Raw genomic sequence first — 27,862 nt, forward strand, 5'->3', positions numbered from 1 at the left:
CCCAGACATAATACTAGTACAAAGCTCATGAAAAACAATGTTATAGTCATTGTAAGTGGGCCAAAACACTTATATTAGAAAATAATCTCAAGGAAATGACTGCTGTCATTTGATTATAATAATAAAACATTAAACTTGTTATTTAGTCAGGTTTGGGTCTGGTGTGCTGCAGGTGTGACCACAGTGCATGTGCACGTCTGACGTCGCTCACATGTGCTCCACTGAATGCTCAAGGAGTTTTTGCGTTTGCTCACACATATGGAAAATTAGAGGGAACATTGTTTGGGCGTATCCATAATACGCCGACAGGGAGAAGTTTGTGTTTACACGATGAGTCGGGTGTGTCTTGACCTCCGCGGCGGAGGCTCTGCCGAACCCCTGAGGCCGACTCACCGAACCCCTAGAGTTTGATCGAACCCAGGTTAAGAACCACTGAACTAGTTGCACTTTACTTCCCAACCAACAGGAGGCAGCTTCTCACTCGTACGAGCTCATCAGCGTATTTGCTCTTACCTGGAAGGTTTTCAGAATGGGGATGACTGGACTGAGTAGAGGATGGAGAATGATCTCTCTCAAAGCGCCAGTGAGCAGCAGCAACTTGGATTGATCAATGTCACGCTAGAGAGAGAGAGAGACACATGCGCACACAATTAGTGTACGTGACAGACTAAAAAGGAAGTTGTTCGCTCAGTTGTTCACATTCATACCATGAAGAATTTCCCTGAGATGTTCATGTTCCGGCCGGAGCAAGTCTGCAGAATACTGTTCACAACTTGTACAGCTTCCTGGCTCAATGAAGGAAACCAAAGGAGTCAAAAGAGACATTTAAAAATGCAAACGGGGCTAAAAAAAAATATGTCAGGAAACGAAAGACGACAAACTCACACGCAGGTAGACGTCACTTGGTTTTGGGATACATGTGTGGGCTCTGCCGACGAGCATGAGCAGACTGATCCAACAATCGGACTGAAGGACAAGCAGAAATAGTGATTGTGGATTAATCCTGGTATCCATTCTCTTAATACAAGATTGATGTTTTGACACATTTGAGAGAGATGTGTTTTTGAGAGAAGCGTTCAGCAATTAATCATGTCATGATTGATGTCACGTCTTTTTGTCATTTAACATCCCAAACCAGACAGAGCCAGCTCCCTGAGTGCTATTAGATTAGGCGGTACAGCTCGGTTGGGGGTATAGCTCGGTTGGTAGTGTGGCCGTGCCAGCAACTTGAGGGTTCCAGGTTCGAGCCCCGCTTCCGCCATTCTAGTCACTGCCCCTGTGTCCTTGGGCAAGACACTTTACCCACCTGCTCACAGTGCCACCCACACTGGTTTAAATGTAACTTAGATATTGGGTGTCACTATGTAAAAGCGCTAGAGAAAAGTGCTATATAAATATGATTCACTTCACTAGAGACTTTTTTTAAAAAAAAATTTTTTTAAAGGGGGCATCTCAATGGCGCCGATTTCTCACTTAACCCTTGTAACCCTACAACCCTCAACCCCAAACAAGTTTAACATGTGTTCCTTATGTAATAGGATTGTTCAATTTGAAGGTTAGAGGTCTAAAATTTCACCGGAATTTTTTTAATAGAAAATTGCAATGTGGTTTTGATTGCAACATTGTTCGAAATGGATGTGAAAATAAAGTATACACACTTACTCTTATCCTGATGTAGAGAAACACATTGTCGGACATGCGCCGCTAAAGAAACCGAAATAAATATGCCAAATAATTACTTCCAGCAATGCTTAAAATGACCAAATGAGGTAAATATTGAACATATTACCGTACATAGTTTTATGAACGTGTCTGTTACTACATTATATACAGTCGTGGTCAAAAGTTTACATACACTTGTAAAGAACATAATGCCATGGCTGTCTTGAATTTCCAATCATTTCTACAACTCTTATTTTATTGTGATATAGTGATTGGAGCACATACTTGTTTGGTGACAAAAACATTCATGAAGTTTGGTTCTTTTATGAATTGATTATGGGTCTACTGAAAATGTGACCAAATCTGCTGGGTCAAAAGTATACATACAGCAATGTTAATATTTGGTTACATGTCCCTTGGCAAGTTTCACTGCAATAAGGCGCTTTTGGTAGCCATCCACAAGCTTATGCTTGAATTTTTGACCACTCCCCTTGACAAATTGGCACAGTTGAGCTAAATTTGTTGTTTTTTCTGACATGGACTTGTTTGTTCAGCATTGTCCACACTTTTAAGTCAGGCTTTGAGAAGGCCATTCTAAAACCTTAATTGTAGCCTGATTTAGCCATTCCTTTACCACTTTTGACGTGTGTTTGGGGTCATTGTCCTGTAGGCCAAACAGCTCAATTTGTTTCACCTGACCACAGAACTTTCCTCCAGAAGGTCTTATCATTGTCCACGTGATGTAAGATGAAACAAAAATTTAGATGTTTGGCCACACTACCCAGCAATATGTTTGGCGGAGAAAAGGTGAGGCCTTTAATCCCAGGAACACCATCCTACCGTCAAGCATGGTTGTGGTAATATGCTCTGGGTCTGTTTTGCTGCCAATGGAACTGGTGCTTAACAGAGAGTAAATGGGACAATGGAAAAAGGAGGAGTACCTCCAAATTCTTCAGGACAATGGGTCTTGGGTGTAGTTGGGTGTTCAAACAGGAAAATGGCCCCGAACACACGTCAAAAGTGGTAAAGGAATGGCTAAATCAGGCTGGAATTAAGGTTTTAGAATGGCCTTCCCAAAGTCCTGACTTAAATGTGTGGACAATGCTGAAGAAACAAGTCCATGTCAGAAAACCAACATAATTAGCTGAACTGCACCAATTTTGTCAAGAGGAGTGGTCAAAAATTCAACCAGAAGCTTGCCAGAAGCTTGTGGACGGCTACCAAAAGCGCCTTATTGCAGTGAAACTTGCCAAGGGACATGTAACCAAATATTAACATTGCTGTATGAATACTTTTGACCCAGCAGATTTGTTTACATTTTCAGTAAACCCATAATAAATTCATAAAATAACCAAACTTCATGAATGTTTTTTGTCACCAACAAGTATGTGCTCCAATCACTCTATCACAGGGGTCACCAACCTTTTTGAAACCAAGCGCTACTTCTTGGGTACTGATTAATGCGAAGGGCTACCAGTTTGATACACACTTAAATAAATTGCCAGAAATAGCCAATTTGCTCAATTTACTTTTAACTCTATGTTATTATTAATAATTAATGATATTTATCTTTGTGGAAACTCTGATCATCTTAATGATTTCTCACAATAAATATATATAGAAACAGATAAATATCAATATGCAACACTTTATTTTTATATTTTCTCTAAGTGCACATTTTTCAAATTGAACATTTTCAAATGATCACTTCTAAGACAGTCTTGTGAAATCACAATATCCAATTTTAACTAGCTAGCCACTAACATTTTTTTTAACAAATCATGAAATACTTTGCACCATGTTTGTACAAATAATAACTCATGTAAAATACAAAAGTCAACTCTCAAATTTTTAAATAAATCATGTCACACTTTGAACTGGACACCAAATCTGTCATCTGTTTCTTTGTCAGTTAGTGAAGACCAAGTCTTTAAAATATTTTCTTGGATTTTCAAATTCTATTTGAGTTTTGTCTCTCTTAGAATTAAAAATGTCGAGCAAAGCGAGACCAGCTTGCTAGTAAATAAATACAATTTAAATAATAGAGGCAGCTCACTGGTAAGTGCTGCTATTTGAGCTATTTTTAGAACAGGCCAGCGGGCTACTCATCTGGTCCTTACGGGCTACCTGGTGCCCGCGGGCACCGCGTTGGTGACCCCTGTTCTATCACAAAAAAATAAGAGTTGTAGAAACTCAAGACAGCCATGACATTATGTTCTTTACAAGTGTATATAAACTTTTGACCACGACTGTATATACTTGCAGTGTGTTTACAAAACGGAGGGTTTTGAAGGCTACAACGGTGACTTCCATTAGCTGCATCTTCCAAGTGTTTATCATCTTTAAAATTAAAAAAAATAGAAAGATGTGTTCTTGTCTCTCAGAATGATAGGCAAATGTCCAAAAGAAGTGCAGTTCCCCTTTAAGCTTGCACAAGGGTTAATATCACAACTAAGTCGACAAATTGGTAACACTCATCCTCACCTGCTCTGTCTTTTGCTCTGGCAGACCATGTGCTTATGAGCTGTTCATGAGAAACACTATCTATGTTGGTCGGTCCAAAGGAAAAACTGACTGGTTTTGTGTATGGGCAATAACAAGCTGTTTTACCCTGTACCAGATTGGTAGGGAAAACTTGGGGTAGCCCTTTTTGGTGGAAGTACAAAAACAGAGGTCATCCAGGTGACTTACATTAGTGTAGATGACCAGGTTGCATCTATGGACAAGGAGTACAAAGCCGAGCAGCTGTAAACCTTCTACTGGATGCAAACCTGAACCAGAGAGAGGTTAATTTTTCTGAAGGAGATGAGAGCGACCCAACGCTGAACCTTTGCTGACCTGCGATCGGCTCCCAAGGCTTGTTAAAAAAGCAGAGCTCCCCCGTCTGGCTGACGGTCAGCTTCGGGGCAGTGCAGGTGCTGAACATACGCAGGTAGACCTCGAAGACGTGGGGCCTGAGGTTCAAGAAGGGACCCGTCTCAGACGAGTAGAAGCTCAGCATTGCCGGGGTTAACTGGCCCTCCAAGCAGAGGAGGAGAGGGAGGAGGTGCCCCAGCTGAAAGTTGCTAGAAAAAGAAAACTGGCATCAACAACACCTAATGCAGCTAAAAAAAAAAAAAAAAACCTACAAGGGCAAGACAGAACTTACAGGTCCCAGTTCTCAGCAGCAGGAAACAGAACTCGTCTGGTGGACTGAAGACACATTAAGGTGTTCTTTACTAAATGAGTGAACAAAGACAAGATGGGAGCCATGACGCTAATTTAATAAACGTGTCTGCCAGATTTTGTCACAATGACTGAAATTAGTCAACGTGACTGGAGAAAATAATTGGAATCACACCCGAACAGTTTTCCAGCTCCCGGTAGATCTTCTTGACAAGGCAGATTTTATGGTTTTTGGGTAACAGCCTGTTCCAGAACCAGTTGAGAGCCCAAATGTTGTTCTGTCATAAAAACATCAAACAGCATGTTGAAAATAAAGTATGTGCTTAAAAAAAGAAAACATCCAGGGTTGTCCAAACGTGTCTCAGAAAAATTTAAGGATGCTGGGGCCCAATCTGATACCAATGCCAAGACCAAGCCAATGTAGGTCAATATATGCTAATCCACATGTGACAAAAACTACAGCAAAATTATCTCATAATGTATATTTTTGATAAGTAACTAATTTTCTAACAGTGCTGAGATCCAATAAAGCTCAGGTTTTTTTGCTTTCCCTGACATTTTCTTAGAGCCCGTTCAAGGCCCTTTGATTGTGTTTGATTTGTTTAAAAGATACAAAATTAAGTCAAATTGGCAGATTGATAGCTTTAAAGCTAATGCAGCCATGACAAATAATATTCATTTGTGCCAGCACTGGAAATAAATGCCACTGGTTCAAATAAACATAATTGTTCAGGTTTTCACTGCCTAATTTACTCGTTTTGGGAGGGTGGAGGGCTCTTCCTGTGGTTTCTGTGCATATCTGACTCTTTGCAATTACTTTTTATTTTTGAATGAAAATGAAAGAACACAAATCCCTAATCCACACCTTTATGTGCACATACGCAGTATTTTAATTCAGTGGCACCTCAGGCTCAGAGCTCAATCAGTTTCATGACCTAGCTCGTAACTTTAAAACACTCAACACTCGTATCCTAAATTAGTGCCAGCGATTTAAATCAATTAAATTAGCTGTTTTCCTCGATTGGAAAAACTGGGTGGGGATGGCTTTTTTTTTTTTGGCCAAAGCCATCACGGCATTTGTTCGTGTTGTTGCTTATTCAGTGTGAAGATTAAATATTCCCACACAGGGACATTTGGCTTTGTAATCAATCATCTTTTTTCCTCCAAACTTTTGTTACTTAGCAGTGCTTCTCACTAGTGAGTCGCAAATAGTGAAGCGGTGTCAGTGTATCTTGTGTGTGTAAGCCAGCGGTGCCGCCTGCTCATACCGAAAACAAAGAGTGTGGTTGATTGACAAGAGGCTTCACTCTGTTCGGTGCTGAGAGCGATGCAATAAATTAAGACTTCTTTTGAAAGCCAGAGACAAAGAAAAGAAACATATGGAGTAATTTATCAATGCCGGAAAAATAATTTAAGTTTATTTTCCTTTATCGTTCAATTACCAATTACTCGGGGTGTAACAGTGTCAAATCTCACGGTACGATATTTTTGCGGTATATTTGTACCCCCGCTTCCCCAAAAGAAGTCTTAAAAATGTTAGTGTGGAAAATAAAGTTGAAACAATGTTAAAGGTAAACACACATACTGTAATTGAACACAAACATAATGCTTAAATGTTCTAATGATATTACTAAAAACAATTATATGTACATGTTTTATATATACTTTCAGTTAACTGTCTTTAAACTGACAATCTAAACATCCAGTGAAGCAAATGTAAAACAATGTTCACGTTAGTGTCTTTCAACTTCAGTGTCTGCTGTATATCACTTTGGAAAATGCTGATTCTCAAAAAGGTTATCTGACAATTTAACGTTTAATAATGTAAATACCTCACAAATTGACGCGTAGCCTCGCTGGCATCAAATAGGTTTATCACGTAGCGTCTTATATTTCTTGCGTTTCCCGCAGTGCAGCATCACCAAACATTTTTTTTTGTCCACTCTGCCGCCTGGCGCAGTTCCTACTTATAACATGGATAACAAATCCTTTTAAACCAAGAGTTGATTCAATGTTATTGAAAAGAAAAAAAGTGCATTAAAACGTCACAACTTCTGACTGGCTTTATGTGTCGTCTTGGAAACCCTTCAGGGAAAGGCCGCGACTTTGACTTGCAGTATACGCAATATAAGAGGTTGTGTTGTCTCAAGGGTCTTTCAGCAACATAACTCAAAAAGTTATGGAATTATTTTTAATGCAAACTTCAGGAAATGTCCGAAAAAACAATCCTCTCTCTCCTTCACAACCTTCCACACACAGACCTCACCCACTCGTGCTACGCAGAGAATTTTGGGAGATGTAATTTACGGTTTTATTGTTATTTAGATACCGAAATACCGCAGTATCTTAAATACTGTTACATCACTACTAATTACGACCTATTGACTATCAGTTTAAGGCCTTCAATTTCACAACATCCATTACATGCCTCTTAATGCTTTTAATGACCCGCAAAAAACCTGCTTATGTTTTTCATGAGTGGAAAATTTGTTAATCATTTCCCAGGTGTTCCAGTACACGTGGGAACTCTGAAGCTGCGAGCTCAAATTGGACGATGGATACCCATGCTATAGATGAACCACTTCAATACGTGTTGGAAATCACTAAAGTATCTTCGTTGTGTAATGGAGTAAGACATTTGGACCAACCTGAAATGTGCACAGAATGGGGATGACAGGACTCAGATCAAGATGGAGGATTATCTGACTAAGGGCCCCAACGGTCAGCAGTAATGTGGCCTGATCTGGAAACAGCTGCAAATCACACATGAACACAAATGATTGTACGCTGCACGCTGACAGGGATTCTCCATGTAGGATGGTCCTGTTCGTACCGACACAAAGTAAGGTGGGACTTCCATGTTGTAGTTGGATTCAGTCAACAGAATGGAATTGACAGAGTGGACAGCTTCCTGGTTGTTAAGAAGCAGATAAAGCTAAATTAGAAGAAAAAGAGTGTTTCACACAGGTTTACAGGATTTTCTAAAGACTTACATGCAGGAACTCCGGACTGGGTTCTTCAAAAAAGCTGCTTTTTATAGTTGTGCTCGCGGTTTTGAGCAAATGGGTCCAGGACTCTGACTGGATGAAGAAAAGATAACCATCTTCAGGAGGTAATACTCAATAAGTGAGGGATTCTCAAACTGTGGTACGTGTCCCACTAGTCCAGGGATCCCCAAACGCTGTGGACAGATTAAAAAAAATACAAATACTTTTTTTTTTTAATTATTATTTTTATTTTATTTTTTAACTTGGGACTTCCCGCGGGCCAAATTTTGGACGCTGGCGGCTGAGTTTGGGGACCCCTGCACTAGTCAGAAAGTATGGACAACCTGGTTTCACACAGGGCGCTATGTTAAATACAGACACTGCACTTTCTCATTATACATAAGAGTGTTGGCCGTGTAAACATGCCCTGTTTGGCGGCATGGGGAGTGCCACTCGCAAAAATGCAGGAAAACAATTAGATACGTTTCCTGCAACCCAAAAAGGAGAAAAATATGAGAAATTAAGGTTCGCCCGGAACAGTTACCTTGCACAGCAGTTTCTTGTGTGAAGTAAGCAAGCATACATACACATGGGAAGCTTGGTATATCACACTCTAACAGTGAATTAATACACTTTGCCTGACAAAAGCTTGCTTCAATATTGCACCTTTTCTGCGTGTGTCACCAATAATTCAAAATAAACTAATAAGTATTTCAGTAAAAAGCAGCATTGGTTCAGTATTCAAGGCAATATGGTGATAATGAAATCAGGAAGCCATGACATGCCACGGCAATATATATACACATATGTATATATATATATATATATATATATATATATATATATATATATATATATATATATATATATATATATATATATATATATATATATATATATACACATATGTATATATATATATATATATATATATATATATATATATATATATATATACATACAGCATATATACACACACACACACACACATGTATATCAGTGTTTCCCACATTCATTTATTTGTGGCGGCCCGCCACGAAAGAATTACGTCCGCCACAAATAAATTAAAAAAAATAAAAAAAAATAAAAAATGTTTTTGTTTGTTTTTTTGTCCTGTCCAGCTTCTCAGGCAAATCATATAGTTGATGTAGATGCCCATATAGGCTGTTCAGATTTACTTTACAAAAGAGAAGTGTAGGATACTTCTCTTGTTGCCTTATTTGTATTTGACCACTACTGTTTTCTGTTTATTTGTTACTGACTGTGGCAGGACACCTCTGCCTTTGTTTCACTTTATGTTGCTGGTAAATAATATGGTTGTAGTAGTAGGCTAAAGTTAAATTATTTAGTATGCACTAATTAAAGGGGCAGAGCTTTAAGAGACATTTTAGCTTTTATATTTAATAAGATATATTTTTGTAAGAACCACAATTAATAAATATATTTCAGTGAATAACTTATTGTTCAAATCTGTATATAAATATGTACATAAAGTGTTGTAATTATCATGTAAAATGGATGGATGGACGGACGTTTAAAACAAAACTGTTATTAATTAGTAAGTATACATTTTTTGAGCCTTTTTAGAGAAAATCATATCATTGTAGTAAATTATGCAAATTACTCGATGTCATGACCACGCCATAGCCACAGGTATCTTGGCAGTTTATGGGAAACACTTGTATATATATATATATATATATATATATATATATATAGATATATATATATATATATATATATATATATATATATAAATATATATATATATATACATAGTATATATACATAGTATATATATATATACATACATACATACATACATAGTATATATATATATATATACACATACATACATACATACATACATAGTATATATATATATATATACACATACATACATACATACATACATAGTATATATATATATATACATACATACATACATACATACATACATACATACATAGGGGCAAAAAAGTATTTAGTCAGCCACCCATTGACAATCAATGGGTGGCTGACTAAATACTTTTTTGCCCCACTGTATATACATACATATATATTAGTGCTGCAACAACTAATCGATTAAAATCCATCCATCTTCTTCCGCTTATCCGAGGTCGGGTCGCGGGGGCAGCAGCCTAAGCAGGGAAGCCCAGACTTCTCTCTCCCCAGCCACTTCGTCCAGCTATATATATATATATATATATATATATATATATATATATATATATATATATATATATATATATATATATATATATATATATATAGTGTTAGCGGCACTGGGGGCAAAGGTGAAGTGTCTTCCGGTAGGGGAGCGAACTTGGAACCCTCAAGTTTCTGGCCTGACTGCCCTACCCAGCCTCTATTTTTACATTTTCATAGAGGTATTTTTTAAGTTATGTACATACATTTACATGTTGTAAAATGTGTACATGTACATCGGGACAGATCCATTGAGAGTATGGGCAGAAATCTATCGTATAGGTATTAATTATACACCATAAAACTAACAAAATGCTGTGTCACATGAATGATTATTAAAGCAATTACTTTGTGGAATGAAAAAACACAAGTAATGTAAAAAACATGGTGTTTACTTTTTGATATCAATATAAAACACAAACCAGTTTGGCTAATGAAGATAAAGTCTAATAATCAAGCTTTGTTCTTCTCCAACAACACCATGTGGTTCAGTGCAACAGTTTGATTAACAAAAATAAACAGGAGTGATAACTCCCACATTTAATACACAATCTTTGTGCCTCACCGACAACTCAGCCTGTGTTCAATTCGATGAGATTACTAAACATTTTAGCTAGTGTTGATGTTATTGGAACACTGACAAAGTTAGCAGTTAAATTAAAGGACGAGTGACTCCCAGTCAAACTAAAGACTTTATAAACAAGTTTTGACAACGTTACCGACATCCTCTGCTGCATGGTAACTCTCAGCCCCAGCAGCTGACGGACAGACGCTAGTTGCACGTTCAAAATCAAACTGCAACATCAAATATTTTTCTCCTCCAACAGCATTGCACACCGAGACGCCACGGAAGTAGAAGCGATTGAAATGAAGTGAAACGAAGCGATCGGCTCCGTTAACTCAGAGGGAACATTTTCAAAGCAAAGTCCATGTAGTCGCCGCCGCCATGTTTTCTCGGGCCTAATTGAACTAAAAGTCATAATTTCTCCGTAATTGTTGGTCCAAAAATAATGAGGCTTTTGGCAAAATGAGGGTAATACGTTTATTTTTGGTTGCCGTGTGTTTTCTGACACACATTTCGCCGGCGGGGGCGTGTTAGAAAGCTGGTGGTCACTAAACATGCATGAATATAGCGGTGGAGTGCATCAAAAACGGCAGCAAAATTGCCCCTGAATAATTATTATACAGTACATACTACTTTGACAAAGTTAAGGCGTGTTTAATTGTAAGTTTATGAGCTGGAGTACATTTAGAACTATATTTAAACGTATTATTTTGGTTGATTTCGTCTGAACGACTCAATTGCATGCACACGTCCTAGGTAACAAACATGCGCCTCTCATTGAGTTGTTCATACTCTCTATATACACTCTGCCACTAGTAGTATGCGGGATTCATCCAATGGTACTCCAAAGACTCCATCCATCCATCCATTTTCTACCGCTTGTCTCGTTTAGGGTCGCGGGGGGTGCTGGAGTCTATCTCAGCTGCAATCGGGCGGATGGCACCACCTCATCACAGGGCTAACACAGTTAGACAGACAACATTCACACACTAGGGCCAATTTAGTGTTGCCATTCAACATATCCCCAGGTGCATGTTTTGGAGGTGGGAGGAAGCAGGAGTACCCGCAACAGTAACTTGCAAACTCCACACAGATGATCACGAGCCCAGGATTGAACCCAGGACCTTCGTATTGTGAGGCACATGCACTAAGCCCTGTTCCTCCGTGCTGCCCACTCCAAAGAATCACTTGAATACATATTCAAACAGTGTTACTGTCGAAATTGTGTGTGTTACAGTGGCTAAAAACATTAAATATACCTGTAAAATAAAACTTCTGCCTTGTTTTAATGAATACTGAGGCCTACTACGCTACTGTAATTTAATGTTTGTCATTGTGGTGATACTTGGAGAGCCAGGTTTTTGCTGAGGTAGTACTCGGTGAAAAAAAGTTTGAGAACCACAGCATTAGGTGATCATTACAATGTATTAACAGTAAGTAAGGTGTTCTATTATAAGTCACATATCGGTAAGTTCCATACTTACATCCAAGTGGACAACCTGTCTGCATCTATGCACCATGACTGCAAAGCGGACCAATTCCAAATTTGTCAGCGGCACCGCTCCTGTACCAAAGAGAGGTTATTTTTTTTGAAGAAGCATGAAGTCTAGGGGTGTAACGGTACGTGTATTTGTATTGAACCGTTTCGGTACGGGGGTTTCGGTTTGGAGGTGTACCGAACGAGTTTCTAAGCTAAAGTCTTAACAAGCTGCTTTGCTTCTTCTGCCTCTGTCTCAGCACCCAGCATTGTCCCACCCACACAACCATCTGATTGGTTACATACAGAGCGGTAACAGCCAATCAGCAGTGCGTATTCAGAGCGCATGTCGTCAGTGCTTCGGCGTCGAGCAGATAGGTGTTTAGCAGGTGAGCATCAGGCAGCAGACTCTCCCCGAATTATAATAAACACCTCCCAGTCAAATACTAGTAACATCACTATGAGCCCGTTGACGTTCTAGAAACTTAAACTGCAGCTCAGCTCGCTCGCAGTCCTGGCTTGAGGTGAAGGCTAATTAGCTTTTAGTGTAACGTTAGCTCATTTTGCGGTGTGTGTGTGTTACGGACAGCAAAGCCCTCTCTGTTATTTAACTTGACCTTTTTCTGTGTTTATTGAGTTGTGTTGAAGCAGCAAAAAAGGACATTATGTTAAATGAAGAGTTTCTGTCTCTGATAGTTGATATAATAATGTAACTGCATCATAAAGCCTACATGAAATCCATGGTGTTCAGGGATGAATAGTCTCTCCTATTGCTATTGTACTATTTGTTCAGCTATAGTTACATTAATCATTAGTAAAGTAGCAGCCTAGTTTTGAATGGCAGGGTCCCTGCTATTACATGTTGATAAAAATATAACATTTACATAATAAAAATCAACTACAGGCTTCCCAAATGCTGTAATAAAATAAGCAGCATGAGTTGACTTGAAACTGTTTAATGTTGCACTTTTTATATGTAGAAGAAAAGCTTTGTCATTTTATTTCATCTGAGCAACAACTTGAGGCAGTTTAATGTTGATTAAAGTGGGCAGAATTATTATAGTGTTCCCAATGTTAAAAGGATAAAGCCATTGTTTACAAATTTGGTAAATAAATAACCAAAAAATGTATATTTTGTTGCTTTCTTACTGTACCGAAAATGAACCGAACAGTGACCTCTAAACCGAGGTACGTACCGAACCGAAATTTTTGTGTACCGTTACACCCCTAATGAGGTCACAATAAAAGCTGTCCTGACCTCTGATCGGATGCCACTGGCCTTTGACTGTGCAGAGCTCGAACCTATGCGACCAGGCCAACATGGGTGCATTTGCCGTTTTGAACATTTGGAGGTAAAACTGGAAGGTGTGCGGTGTGAGGCGTAAAACGGGTCCATTCCCTGGCGGGAATAAATTGTTGAGCGCTGCGGGGAAGTCGCCTTCAAAGGCCAAGATCAAAGGGAGGAGGTCGGTCAACTGCAGGCAGCTAGAATGAAATGCAGCAAATGCTGGCATGGGCATGTGGAACAAAGGGGTTCTGATTTTTTTTGTAGAGGTCATGCAGTAAGGTTGGACTACAAGTCGTGACCAGCTTTAAACACATAGCCACCTGCTATAATTGTCACCAGGACACAACAGCACTTACTGGTCCCAGTCCTTGGCGGCAGGAAACAGAGGCTTGTCAGGAACACGCTTTTTAGTGTTTACTGCAAAGAGCGAAGAGACATCTGTCAGGCATAAAATAACCTTTTGTGATTTCTGAAGCCATTTGGTTTAACAATACTGTATATACTAAAGGCCACCCCAACGCAATGTAACACTGGTACTAATAACGGTTCAGTTGCGTGGCATTCTCCATCATGTGGTCAAGTTGCCCTTGGTTTTTTTAAGCTCTTACACAAGCTGCATATCCAGTAGTAATTTGATTTTGCGCCATGCCCCTTAGTCTGCACTAGGGATGGGCACTGACCACATTTAAACCGATACGGTACCAATTCCTGATGTATGGGAATCGATACCGGTACTCCACGGTACCAATTTTTGGTACTTTTGTGTGTGTTAATAAATGTTATTAGCTGATCCGAATAACTGTGTTGTCCAGTTGTTACATCTTGTTTTATATTACATTTCAGTCATTTGCAATGCAGTTGCACTTACAGTACTGTATTGGCTAGCTATGGTATGTTTTCTAACTAGAAAGTAGCTTATTTTATGAAGCTGAATGTGTTATGTAGTGCCCTACAAAGTGTGTGTACTATTGTACTTATTATACACCAGCAGTCTGATTGTTTCATCCTAGTTGTAATTACCAAATTTGGAGGGGTTAAAATCGCTAATAGTAGCCTGTCTATGGCAAATCCAATTATAATTGGATAAATTAATAAATTAGCATCAATCTAGCGCATTTTGGAAGAGTGCAGCCTTACTTTACATTTGAGTGTTTAAGCATACTTGCTTTATTGTCAATTAAAATCGCAACATTACTTATTAGGGAGTTTGGCTGAGTCGCCCTGAGTGCTGCTCGAGTGATTGTTACCCTGACCCTGAGCCAGTGTTTAGTCTGCAATTGGACATGACATCACGTGCAACAAAGGTAGCAGGATATGGCATAGTTTGATTTACGAGAATCGGTACCCGGTAGAACCAATGGAATTTGGTCAGTGCCTTTTGAAGTACTAAATTCAGTACCCATCCCTTGTCTGCACACAATTCTGGCAGTGAACACCTATTCATAGTTAAGTTTTATTGAAATGAAATAAAAGCATGCTTATACAAGATTTAGAAAATAAAATAGGAAAGAAGATATTTTAGATCTGTATTCCTGTGGCCATAATGTTAAAAATGCCATATAATACACAATAATATGCATGCAGTGTGTACTATCCTACCTCTGAGGGTTATCAGCTCATAATAGATCTTCGCGATGACTACATTGTGGCTATTGATGGGCAGCAGGGTACTCCATAGCCAGCGGAGAGCCCACTGGTTTTTCTGCCATACAAACATCAGATCACAGCTTACCACAAACTCTTTAGACAGAACTTTCAACGGTCTCATGATGCACTTTGTGAAACCTCCATAGGGGCAAAATGCTTACTAGTACAACAGAGTCTAAGACGTGTTTAGACTAACCTTACAGGTGCACAGAATGGGAATGACTGGATTCAGGTCGGGGGAGTCGATAACTCGAGCCAATGCCCCGGTGACCAGCAGCAACATGGCCTGATCCTGGTACTGCTGCACTCACACACACACACACACACACACACACACACACACACACACACACACTTACTTTGTCTTATGAGATCAACTTTAACTGAAAGGTATCCTACAGCTGGGATGTCATGTTCGTACCGACACAAAGTTAGGCGGTATCTGTACATTGTTGCCGGACTCATCCATGATGGAATTCACAACATGGACAGCTTCCTGGATGAAAAGGACGGAAAGGAGACCAAAATGAAGCAGATGCTCAAGTGAATAAAAGTAACTGTAGAGGAAAAACCTACTTTCAGGAACCCCAGACTGGGTTCTGGATGACTGGTGACTGCCCCACAGACAATTTGAAGCAAATGGATCCAACATTCAGACTGCGTGAACATGCAAATTTCTTAAAATATGTAAAGGTGATCAAACTCGAATCATGTGATAGGTAAGGTGCAGACTCACATTCATGAGGACAGCTGGGCAGCATCGATGCACCTTGAGTGCAAAGCGGACCAGTTCCAAACATGACAGTGGCTGCGCACCTAAATCAGAGGGGTCAACTTTTGGAAGACTACATCAGGGAGGTGACAGCGAAACTTCCCTGACCTTTGATTGGACTCCACACGTCCATAAACGGGCAGAGCTCGCACGTCTGGCTGATGGTCCACTTGGGCGCCATCGCCGTGCTGAACATGCGGAGGTACCACTGGAAGATCTGTGGCGTGAGGCGCGAGGCGGGCCCATTCACTAGCAGGAAGACAGGCGTGAGCACCGCCGAGAAGTCGCCCTCCAAGCACATGAAGAAAGGGATGAGGTCCTTCAGCAGCAGGAAGCTGTGTAGGCAACAGACAAGTGGGGGGTCAACAAGGCGCCGCCATGTGGTGTTTGGAAGCAACATCGCACTTACGGTTTGGGCTGATCGGTCTGGACGGCTCGAAGGTAGCGGCTCAACTCTCTGAACCTGCCGATAAGTGATGCGCACATATCTTAAATAAGGTGGTAATTGAGAGCGCGCCCTAGGGGGCCGCCAAAAAACATCACTTTTCCTGCTGTGGGCTGCAGTGGAAAATGCAGAAGAATCAGAAGAAGTATGGACCAAAATTAACGGAGAAAGGTTTCCTAAGCTCAAAAATTATGATGTAATTGGTGCAAACTCTCACCAAAAGGCATAATTATATGTAAATGTATTTTTCATATTTTTCTATGACTCCCTTCTTTTGCAATATATTCAATTATATCATCCATCCATCCATTTTTCTACCGCTTGTCCCTCTCAGAGGATGCAGGGATGGCTGGAGCCTCTCCAACCTGCTATTAATTTTATTTCTGTAATCCGCCGGACCTAAGCCTTGTTTGACATGCTTAGGTCTGGCAAACATAATATATACCGTATTTTTCGGAGTATAAGTCGCTCTGGAGTATAAGTCGCACCTGCCGAAAATGCATAATAAAGAAGGAAAAAAACATAAGTCGCACTGGAGTATAAGTCGCATTTTTTGGGGAAATTTATTTGATAAAATCCAACACCAAGTAGACATTTGAAAGGCAATTTAAAATAAATAAAGAATAGTGAACAACAGGCTGAATAAGTGTACGTTATATGACGCATAAATAACCAACTGAGAACGTGCCTGGTATGTTAACGTAACATATTATGGTAAGAGTCATTCAAATAACTATAACATATAGAACATGCTATACGTTTACCAAACAATCTGTCACTCCTAATCGCTAAATCCCATGAAATCTTATACGTCTAGTCTCTTACATGAATGAGCTAAATAATATTTGATATTTTACGGTAATGTGTTAATAATTTCACACATAAGTCGCTCCTGAGTATAAGTCGCACCCCCGGACAAACTATAAAAAAAACTGCGACTTATAGTCCGAAAAATACGGTATATAATATATATGTAATATTTACATATTTTATATACAGTATAAAATATATACTGATATATTATATTATATTTCATATTGCTACTGTGGTACATTTTTCATCTACTTTGTTTTAGCCCTCTTTTTTTGCCCTTGTGTGCATTATCCTTTCCATCCTTATCCTTTCCATCTTTTGCAACTGAGATACTATGAGGAACAATTTCCCTAGTGTATCATTAAAGTCTGTCTAAGTCTAAGGCTGATTATGGTTTTATATCACTTGAAAAGGTTATTATTTGATGAATTCCAAGTATGGTTAGATATAGTAATTGAACACGATTAAAATCTAGAGTAAGATTACTAATTCAGTATTTCGGTGGGCCCCAACCCTCTCTGTACTGGGAAGTTTGGGCCCGAAGATTAAAAAGGTTAAGAGACATTGTTCTAAATCAGAGGTCTGTCACCCCAAATGTACTGCAGGGGTGTGGGAACCTTTTTGTTGATTACTTCTTTTTTTTTTCATTCCACCTGCATTTTCACAAACTTGAGCATCTTTAAATGCACATTAACATTGGTTTATAAATGGCAGCGCCATGGCCACCCTTCTCACTGTGCCTTGCAAGTTTGAAAGAAAGACATGAATAAATAATTATACTGTATTGTATTAATCTTAGCATTTAAGATAGCTAGCGAATAGCGCTCTAGTTGCCAGCTAGCGATAAGTGGCGCTATTCTGTATACTTTGAAAGTCTTAGTATTGTACAACAAGAAGGTACCTGCTCATTTATTGAGGGTGCAAGCTAGCGGTCGCTAGCTTAAATAATATCAATACAAGAGACATTAACATCTTTCTCCATTAAAAAAAAAAAAATGACATCCCCCAATATAAACACATTACTGTCTGAGCAACTATGATATTCAATTGTGCACCTACAGGCTGTGCTGTCTTAGCACAGCAATGGATTGATACTCCAAAGAATGTCAACAGGAAGTGAATTTGCGTGACCTCGCATTAACATACGTTTTTCTCTGTCATTACAAAACAACACTTAAACTTTACAAATTAAGACTGAATAAGTTAAATATATTTAAATACTCAAATAAAAAAAGCACATTATTATACAATATATATATTTTTTTTTTATGTCCTGCCCAGCATCTCAGGCAAATCATATAGTTGATGTAGATGCCCATATCGGCTGTTCAGATTTACTTTACAAAAGAGAAGTGTAGGATACTTCTCTTGTTGCCTTATTTGTATTTTGACTTTATTAAATGTATTGATATTATCATTTGGTGCAGCCGGGCCGGAGCAGGAGGGGATAGAAAGAGAAAAAAACTAAGACGGAGGGGGGAATTGTGGGGACAAGAGGGGGATTAGACAGAGAGACAAAAACAACAACAGCAAACACAACAACAGAGCAACATCAGCAAATACGACATGTAAAAATATGATGGTAAAAGTAATAGCAAATAAGCAAATATAAGCAAAATAAAATAAAAAATAATACAGAAATGATAATGAGCATTATTACACTAAAAATGGAGCAATATGAATACCAATAGAAATAGTGCTATTGATAATAAACAATACCAACACTTTACCTTTATTATCAACAATACAATTGTTCAAATGCAACAATACAAATACGTAATGATAACTTGAGATTCGAAAGAATGCAGAAAAATGGAGGGGAAGAAAGAGAAGCAACCTACATTAACCTTGTAGATTGTTATAGTAACAATAGGTTAAGCTTTGTCAGTGTGCCATGTCTTATACCCAGTTTACCCTAGGGCAACAACGTTAATATATGTTTGATGAAACGTGATTATGTGCATGAGCTTATGTGTGCATATGTACTTGTATATGTACAGTATGTGTATATGTGTGCTTGTACAGTGAATGTATGTGTATATGTGTGTTTGTACAGTGAATGTATATGTATAGAATGTGTATGTGTGTGTTTGTACAGTGAATGCATATGTACAGTATGCGTATACAGTATGTGTGTTTGTACAGTGAATGTATATGTACAGTATGTGTATGTGTGTGTTTGTACAGTGAGTGTATATGTACAGTATGTGTACCGGTATATGTATGTTTTTACAGTGAATGTATATGTACCGTATGTGTATACAGTATGTTTGTATAATGAGTGTGCGTGTGGATGTACGAACTTTGAGTGTGTAAATATGTACTGTATTTGTATATGTATGTGGGAGCGTAGGTACCTATGTATGTGTGTATGTATGTATGTGAGTATATGTGAATTTGCATGTACAATACATTTGACTCCCAGTGTGTGCGGGAGCCAGAGTACGGCCCCAGCCTCCCCGAGAGCCCATCCCATAAACAGTAGGTGTGGTGCCCAGGGAACCAGGGACCACAGCCCCCACGCAGCCAAGCCGGACAGCGACAGGAACCCCAGAGCCTGGCCCACCGCGCCGCCCACAAGGGCCAGCAGCAGGCCGCAGACAGATGCACCCGGCAGAGGACAAGGCACGAGAAAAGCAGGGGGCAGCCAGACCCCAAGCCAGCGAGAGACCACACCCCACACGGACAGAAAGGCGGGACGCCCCGCCCGAGGGGCCCGGAGACCCCCCGCAACCGGACGGGAAGACCTCCCCCGCCCCACAGGCAACCGGGCCCCCATGAGCCGCCCCCCACCCCCGGAGAGCCCGGCGAGGCCAGCCCACGGCCACCCCACCCAAGCCGGCCGCCACAGGACCACCCAGCACGGGGCCACGGGAACCACCCACCCCACCCGCAGGGACCCCAACGATGGAGATGGAACAACCAGCAACCGCCCCGCCGAGTCCCCCCCTGAGGTAGGGGAAAATAAATAAATAAATAAAATAAATAAATAAATAATAATAATAATAATAATATTAATAAAATACATTAAAAAATAAGAATAAATAAATAAATCTATTTAAAAAAATAAATAAAAAAAATTAAAAGAAGATCACAGACATGCTGACACACAAGGTCGCTACCCCAACAACTGGCCGACTCGCAGCACTTCGGAATACCCTGCAGCACCAAACTACCACAGTACACGCAGGGACCAGACCCAGCAGGCCCCAACCAAGACAGGCACCCGGAAGGGATGGACGGTGGGACCCAGGAGCTCCAGACACGCAGTCCGGATGCAGTAGCCTGAGGCGCCGACCCCCACCCGACAGGCAGGCCCAGAACGTACCCCCAGAAATATACATACATATCTATATACATAAACATATACATACACACACATACACATATATATATACATACATACCTACATATAAACAGTTTGTCAGCCCCGACAACCACCACGCGAGCGCGCTGCCACCAGTCAGCCACCTCCCTGCACTAGACCCAGCAGCCACGGGCGCCCACACCACAAACAAACGGCAGCAGAAACAGCAGCCACAACACCCCCAGACAGCCAGCACCACCCAATGAAATCAAAGCGATCAAAAAAAACGCGACCAGCAACCACACGCCAACAGGATCACGGAGACCAGCCAGCGCCAGCCCGCCAGCAAGCCCAAACGCCAACAGAGACCCCACAGCGCAAGGTCGGGCCACAACATATTTCTTCTGCCAAGAAAGTATATTCATTCAGGGTCGCTGAGGGGCTGGATTAGGGATGGGAATCGAAAAAACGGTTCTTGTTCAGAACCGGCTCCCAGTGTGTCAATTCCTTGGAATTGCTCGGCATTCATTCAAACGGTTCTCTTATTGATCCTTCTGGGTGGGGATGACGTTGCGTAGTGACGTCTGATCTCAAAATGGCGGAGCCCGGGCGCAACAAACGCTCCACAGTTGACCACATTTTACAAGAAAAGATTGCAACAGCGCTACTTGTAAAAATTAAAAGGCAGCTAGTTCATCAAGAGGAGGCAATGCGAGCAATATGCTGAAAGATTTGAACACACAGCATGCAATAATTGTAAATGAAAGTTGCGTTTTTAACCGCGCCTATTTAATCCCAGCAGCAGTAACGCGAGAAAGTCATCTGAATACAACAGGTACCAACGCCGCCTCTCATTTTAGCACTTTTACTTTTTTAATGGAAATAAATGCCTTCTTATTTATAGATGAGCATGACGAGAAACAGATTCGGACTGGCTCCAAGGCGGGCAGCCCCAGTTCACATCTGCCACTAGATCAGGGGTCGGCAACCCGCGGCTCCGGAGCCGCATGCGGCTCCTTGACCACTCTGATGCGGCTCAGCTACATGCATGCCGACCCCCTCGATTTTCCCAGGCGACTTATGGATGTCAGTGTCTCTCATAGACTACTCCCAGGGAAAAATAATCCTATTAACACTCTAATTACTATATAAAGGGCGTGCCCTAATTGCACTGCAGTAATTGTCCTCTATAGCATTTACTTACAGCATGCCAGGCCAGCCACATGTTGTATGTTGTTATTACTTGCTCACACAGGAGACAGCAAAGCATAGTTACTCATCAGCCACACAGCTTACACTGACGGTAGCCGTATCAAACAACTTCAACATTGTTACGTTACAAATATGCGCCACACTGTGAACCCACACCAAAAAAGAATGAAAAACACATTTCTGGAGAACATCCCACTGTAACACAACATAAACACAACACAACCATTACCCAGAATCCCATGCAGTCCTAACTCTTCCGGTCTACATTATACACCCCGCTACCACCAAATCCCCCCACACATCAACACCCCCCCCCCCCCCTTCGTGGTTGGTTGAGCGGAAGAGTTAGGGCTGCATGGGATTCTGGGTATTGGTACCGTCAGTGTAAGATGTGTGGCTGCTGAGTTAGTAGCCTTGCTGTCTCTTACGTGAGCAAGCTAAAGCTGCATTCCACTTGTGGCCGAGCAGGTACACTGATTGGGCAGACTGTAGAGGGCGCCAAATGCAGTGTCATCACGCTCTGATATTCGGGAGTCTCCCGGGAAAAATGAGAGGTTGGCAAGTGTGACGCAAGCGACATTCATCCAAAACTCGCGGGCTGCACTAACATCCAATTCCCACATTATAGTGCGTGCCGGTGCGTGTGTCTGAGACCCCTGGTTAACATAGCACAAAGCATGTAAGCTTTGTATGCGGTGTTTTTCATTTTAAATTTTAAAAACATTTTTGTGGCTCCCATTACTTTCTTTAATGTGTGAAACTTGCCAAAATGGCTCTTTGAGTGGTAAAGGTTGCCGACCCCTGCACTAGATGAATGTCACCGAGCAGCGACTAAATTTGTGGTCAAAAGTTTGCATTTTCAGTAGGTGATTGTTCAATTGTAGTCAAAAAAAAAAGGTGCATGTTTTCCTGAACCCAGATTTTAACTCTTTTACAGGTTAAACTCAAAATTAGAATATGGTGTAAAAGTCCATTCTTGTCAGCAACTAACTTCAAAAGTGAAATTAATCTGTGATATTAATTTATAACTTGCAAGCCCAAATTTGTAATAATCCTGATCATCCTTAGTCTTTTAAACCTTACATTTTCTGAGATTTTCAATTCAAAGTTGAACTGTAAGCCACAATCATTCAAATTATCCAGCTCTGCAGGTGCTTTAAAATGTTTGTTATGAGTTTCAATGTTTAAGAAACTCAAAACCCTCTCTTCAAATACTGTATCACCTGCTTCCAATCAATGCTCCTTCCTCTTGGTGAATGAGTCGAATAATGGAGCATTTACTGTATGCACACATTGAGTCTGCGATAGCTGAACTCCAGAGTACCTGTTCTCTTGCAGGAGTCGTTCCACCCTCAGTAGAATCACATCCATGTCCTCCAACAGGGAGTCCTTCTTGCCTCTGTTGGTGCGCACTCCCTGCACGTTTTGTCCCTTCAACACGGATACTAGCAGGATGTCGTCCCAAGGACGCACACTCAGGCTGCAACACGCACAGTTGCAGTGCCGTTACACACAAATCTGAGAGGTGTGAAAGTGGAGAAACGGAGAGACACACCTGTTCCTCAGCTCAGGTGGGAGATGCAACTTTCTGTAAAAATCTTCCAGTTTCTGGCAGAAACCTGGTGCGAAATCAGCCATCACCATCTGCTTCCGCACCGACGATACCACCCTGAGAGCGACACACACACACTTGGATGAGTACATATGTTTAAGAGTGCCACACAAGACGGTTCACTACCTTTGCATTAGCTGCTCTTTGGTGTTGGTGATGCTAGCGAAGGATTGCTTACAAGAGGAAGGCCTGCATAGACAATGGGAATAATCAAGAAATGTTTTTGATCACACTGCGGTGGGGGAGCGTCCCAATACAATTATTTCAGTTCTGATAAGATACCGCTACGATATCAGCAGGACTCATAAATACATACTTATATTATTTTGTAGGGTGGAACGTTAATCCACACACCAATTTATTAGGTATATGGAAAAATATCCAGTGCAAGAACAGTTTCTTAATTAATGGATCTTTTCATTTAGCTTAATGAGGTCAAGTATTAGAAACTGTACGAGTCACGAGTACAGTGACACACTTCAATAAATACCTCTCTGAAGGTGTCAATTTAAAGTATTGGATCTCAGATGGATGCGCGTGCTTTTTTACCGCGCAAGTTGTAGGTGTGGAATAAACAACTCCGCTGCTCCCAGCCTCATGACGGCCGCAACTCTGTCGTCTTGATTGTCCGCTACCTTCAAGAACGCTGACACACACTCGTACACGGGGTTGTAGCTGGAAGGAAAAAGAGCCAAGGTCCTGTCTAAATGTACTGAGTTACACAGTGGGTGAGCGTAAAAAGGTGTCACTCACTCTTGTACGAGGCCATCGCCCGCAAGCTTGCCCTGAAGGTACACCTTGTATTTGTCTTTAAGCTGGACTTTGAAGCTCCGCAACAGCGTCTCTGTTGGAGGCATTCGGTGACATGAAGGACACACCGGTGAACTTTGGGAAGTAGAGGGGTACCTGCATGTCGGAGTTTGCAGTCAATTTCAGACAGGGTGAACTTGAAGGCCTCCAGTTGGCCCAGCAGCAAGCAGTTTCGGAGGCCGTTCCAGACGTCGCTCTTCTTGTGGCTGTTGCAGTGGCACGCTTGGCTCAGTTGCCACTTTTCACACTGTAAAACACACACAAGTCCCAAAACACAAGCTAGGCATAAACACTGCACCAATTAACACTGTCAGCAAAAAGCAAAGTCAACAAAACTTTTAGTTCAGGTTTCACAGCAAAGAACCATGGATGTTCCTGTGGCCGCTCCAGCAACACGTACTGCAAGCATACTTGCCAACCCTCCCGATTTTCCCGGGAGACTCCCGAATTTCAGTGCCCCTCCCGAAAATCTCTCGGGGCAACCATTCTCCCGATTTCCACCCGGACAACAATATTGGGGGCGTGCCTTAAAGGCACTGGCTTTAGCGTCCTCTACAACCTGTTGTCGCGTCCGCTTTTCCTCCATACAAACAGCGTGCCGGCCCAGTCACATAATATATGCGGCTTTTACACACACAAGTGAATGCAATGCATACTTGATCAACAGCCATACAGGTCACACTGAGGGTTGCCGTATAAACAACTTTAACACTGTTACAAATATGCGCCACACTGTGAACCCACACCAAACAAGAATGACAAACACATATCGGGAGAACATCCGCACCGTAACACAACAGAACAAATACCCAGAACCCCTTGCAGCACTAACTCTTCTGAGACGCTACAATATACAGGTCGGCAAGTATGACTGCAAGTCCAGTGAAGAGGCAATTGTATTCATTGTCAACAAAAGCACTTATGTTAGGTTCATTGAAAACTCAATTGTCTTCAATGCAAACGCACATACTGAATGTCAATGTGAATGGTTGTGTACAGTGTTAACCATACATTCATTTATTTTTTACATAAATAAAAAAAAATCATATTTGCATCATACAGTATATCGTAACAGTAACCATTTCTAAAAAAAAAAAAATTTTAACGTATGTTAACGTAACATATGGTAAGAGTCATTCAAATAACTAACACATAGAACATGCTATACGTTTACCAAACAATCTGTCACTCCTAATCGCTAAATCCCATGAAATCTTATACGTCTAGTCTCTTACGTGAATGAGCTAAATAATATTATTTGATATTTTACAGTAATGTGTTAATAATTTCACACATAAGTCGCTCCTGAGTATAAGTCACACCCCCAGCCAAACTATGAAAAAAAACTGCGACTTATAGTCCGAAAAATACGGTATTGTTTTTTATTTAATTAATTTGAGACTTTTATGCTTTATTTGCCTTTTATTATTTGTATTATTATTATTTTATTTATCATCATTATTATTATTTCCACATGTAAGCATAAATAATTGAATTCATGAGCTAGAGTGAGCACTGACGCTTGGAGCTGTGGAGAGAAATCCTGTGTACTGTGTGTGACGCCCTATTCTTTTTGTTCCTATCAAAAAAAGGTGAATAAATCCTCCACGACTCAACTCCTGTGTGTGCCTCACTACATGTGACATAAAACGCAGAACAGCTACTGTTACACTCACATACCGTCGACGCCGGCTTGTCACAGATATAGCAGAAGCACTGCTCGCACTTGTTCTGGTTCCCGGACACAGGAGCCACACAGTTGTCTGAAGCTCTGAGGATGAAAGAAGACAGGATGTGTGCAGTGGATAAACAAATAAGTATTCACTTTACTGTGCGGTGAGGATAATGGCCTCACGTGAAAGGGTGTATGGGGCAGTCGTAGCGCGCGTGCGGTAAAAGTTCAGCAGGACGGGCAAAGGTGACGATCAAGTCTTCGTTTATCTTACTGGGAGACAGCGTAAGGTCTGCAACACAGGAAATTGAGACTACTTGGTGACCCAACTGCATACAAGAGAAATTACCACAGTGGGGATGTCAATTACCCTTACTGGGAACGCCCTCCGTTTCCATAAGGAGAACTGACGGTTCGCCGGAGGACATTTCCAGGAAGTCATCTTCATCATCGCTGAGGATGATGATGACTTCTCTATTATCCACGACTGTGCACATTACAAACAATCTGGGGAAAAAAAAGAGACCCGTCATCATCTTGTCAGGAACATGTGACAGGACATACGGGTGAAGCTCTGCTTCTTCTCGGTACGGCTGGATCTCCACCGGACCGCTGTTGTCAGATTTCAATTGCATCCTAGTTTATTCAGAAAATCAAAACTTTCAGATTAGGTAAGTATTTATGCTACAAAGCTTCGACAAAATCTGGCAAGTTTACGCTCGACAAAACTCCCCAGCAAAAAATTTACGGTGAGTAAAATGTTCATTGGAATCCCTATTTTAATACAAGTTACACATTTATAGGATAGGATAGACTTTGTTCTTCCCACAATGGGGAAATCATCAGGTTGCAGTGCAGGTAGCGCTGGGCCATATGGCCCAAAAAAAAAAAGATCATGATTAATGTTTACATATCATCCGATCTCAATTAATATTACGATTTTTTTTTTTAAACTAAAGGCGGACTGTCCCGTGCAGGATTATAGCGAATATCATTGCATCCCTACGGTTTACTACCGCAGTATCTTGTACATTTCCGCCATGTTTGAAAAAAATTCGGTTCATACCTCGGTTTAGAGGTCACGGTTCGGTTCATTTTCGGTGCAGTAAGAAAACAACAAAATATACGTTTTTGGGTTATTTATTTACCAAATTTGTAAACAATGGCATAACATACATATACACACAGTCCCTTGCCAGGGTTAATGTGGTCAACATATATAAAATAAAAACTAAATAAGATAAGGCTCAGAATGGTTTCTTAATAAAACCTTTCTACATATAAAGTGCTTTTTTTTGTTTGATTGATTGAGACTTTTATTAGTAGATTGCACAGTACAGTACATATTCCGTACAACTGACCACTAAATGGTAACACCCGAATAAGTTTTTCAACTTGTTTAAGTCGGGGTCCACGTTAATCAACATTAAACTTCCTCAAGTTGTTGCTCAGATTAAATAAAATGACAAAACTTTTCTTCTACATATAAAAAGTGCAACAAACAGTTTCAAGTCAACTCAGCCTCAGATTAACTTTTCTTTTCCTCCCCCAGCCTGGCTAACTTGGCAGTAAGAGGATATGGTCTTATTGTTCTTCCACCATAGAAGTGGGTCAAAATCTAGTTAACGCAATATGGTCTTAAATCTGCTGCTATAAAAACATTTGTTATTGCTTAAGCCCTGCTTGACTCGCCGAGGAGAAGCTGCTTGAATGCGGTGGTGACGCTTCAAATGGGTTAGCATGTTTGACGTGTTGTCAGAAGCAGCTGCTGAACATTGATTGATTGAGACTTTTATTAGTAGATTGCACAGTGAAGTACATATTCCGTACAATTGACCACCAAATGGTAACACCCGAATAAGTTTTTCAACTTGTTTAAGTTGGGGTCCACTTAAATTGATTAATGATACAGATATATACTATCATCATAATACAGTCATCACACTAGATAATCATCAGGGTATATACATTGAATTATTTACATTATTTACAATCCGGGGTGTGGGATGTGGAGGGGGAGGGGGTAGGTTTGGTTGTTAACAACACTTCAGTCATCAACAATTGTATCATCAGAGAAATGGACATTGAAACAATGTAGGTCTGACTTGGTAGGATATGTACAGCAAGAAGTGGACATGGAGAGAGAGAAAGAGATCAGCAAGCATAAGAAAAAGTATCTACCTTTGATTGTTTACATTTGATTATTAACAATCCGGGGAG

General features: G+C 40.6%; 1 protein-coding gene across 1 annotated transcript in view; it reads right to left on the minus strand.

Moving 5' to 3' along the window:
- Positions 1–27,862, minus strand: part of LOC133633810 (uncharacterized) — a 36,010-nt gene that overhangs the window by 6,928 nt on the left and 1,220 nt on the right. The window contains exons 2-30 of the mRNA XM_062026528.1: positions 26,013–26,149; positions 25,826–25,934; positions 25,651–25,741; positions 24,067–24,217; positions 23,914–24,004; positions 23,710–23,835; positions 23,287–23,349; positions 23,104–23,217; positions 22,873–23,028; positions 16,181–16,234; positions 15,880–16,106; positions 15,736–15,815; positions 15,576–15,656; positions 15,421–15,495; positions 15,196–15,300; positions 14,952–15,054; positions 13,709–13,769; positions 13,323–13,549; positions 12,072–12,151; positions 7,821–7,907; positions 7,661–7,738; positions 7,476–7,580; positions 5,003–5,105; positions 4,811–4,880; positions 4,501–4,727; positions 4,354–4,433; positions 886–966; positions 708–785; positions 514–618 (exon numbers count right to left, since the gene is read on the minus strand). Of these exons, the coding sequence (XP_061882512.1) occupies positions 514–618; positions 708–785; positions 886–966; positions 4,354–4,433; positions 4,501–4,727; positions 4,811–4,880; positions 5,003–5,105; positions 7,476–7,580; positions 7,661–7,738; positions 7,821–7,907; positions 12,072–12,151; positions 13,323–13,549; positions 13,709–13,769; positions 14,952–15,054; positions 15,196–15,300; positions 15,421–15,495; positions 15,576–15,656; positions 15,736–15,815; positions 15,880–16,106; positions 16,181–16,234; positions 22,873–23,028; positions 23,104–23,217; positions 23,287–23,349; positions 23,710–23,835; positions 23,914–24,004; positions 24,067–24,217; positions 25,651–25,741; positions 25,826–25,934; positions 26,013–26,139 (3,135 nt within the window). The 5' untranslated portion in view covers positions 26,140–26,149. The remainder of the gene's footprint in view (positions 1–513; positions 619–707; positions 786–885; positions 967–4,353; positions 4,434–4,500; positions 4,728–4,810; positions 4,881–5,002; positions 5,106–7,475; positions 7,581–7,660; positions 7,739–7,820; positions 7,908–12,071; positions 12,152–13,322; positions 13,550–13,708; positions 13,770–14,951; positions 15,055–15,195; positions 15,301–15,420; positions 15,496–15,575; positions 15,657–15,735; positions 15,816–15,879; positions 16,107–16,180; positions 16,235–22,872; positions 23,029–23,103; positions 23,218–23,286; positions 23,350–23,709; positions 23,836–23,913; positions 24,005–24,066; positions 24,218–25,650; positions 25,742–25,825; positions 25,935–26,012; positions 26,150–27,862) is intronic.

The sequence above is a fragment of the Entelurus aequoreus genome, linkage group LG18 (genome assembly GCF_033978785.1).
Source record: "Entelurus aequoreus isolate RoL-2023_Sb linkage group LG18, RoL_Eaeq_v1.1, whole genome shotgun sequence".
NCBI classification, from domain to species: domain Eukaryota; kingdom Metazoa; phylum Chordata; class Actinopteri; order Syngnathiformes; family Syngnathidae; genus Entelurus; species Entelurus aequoreus.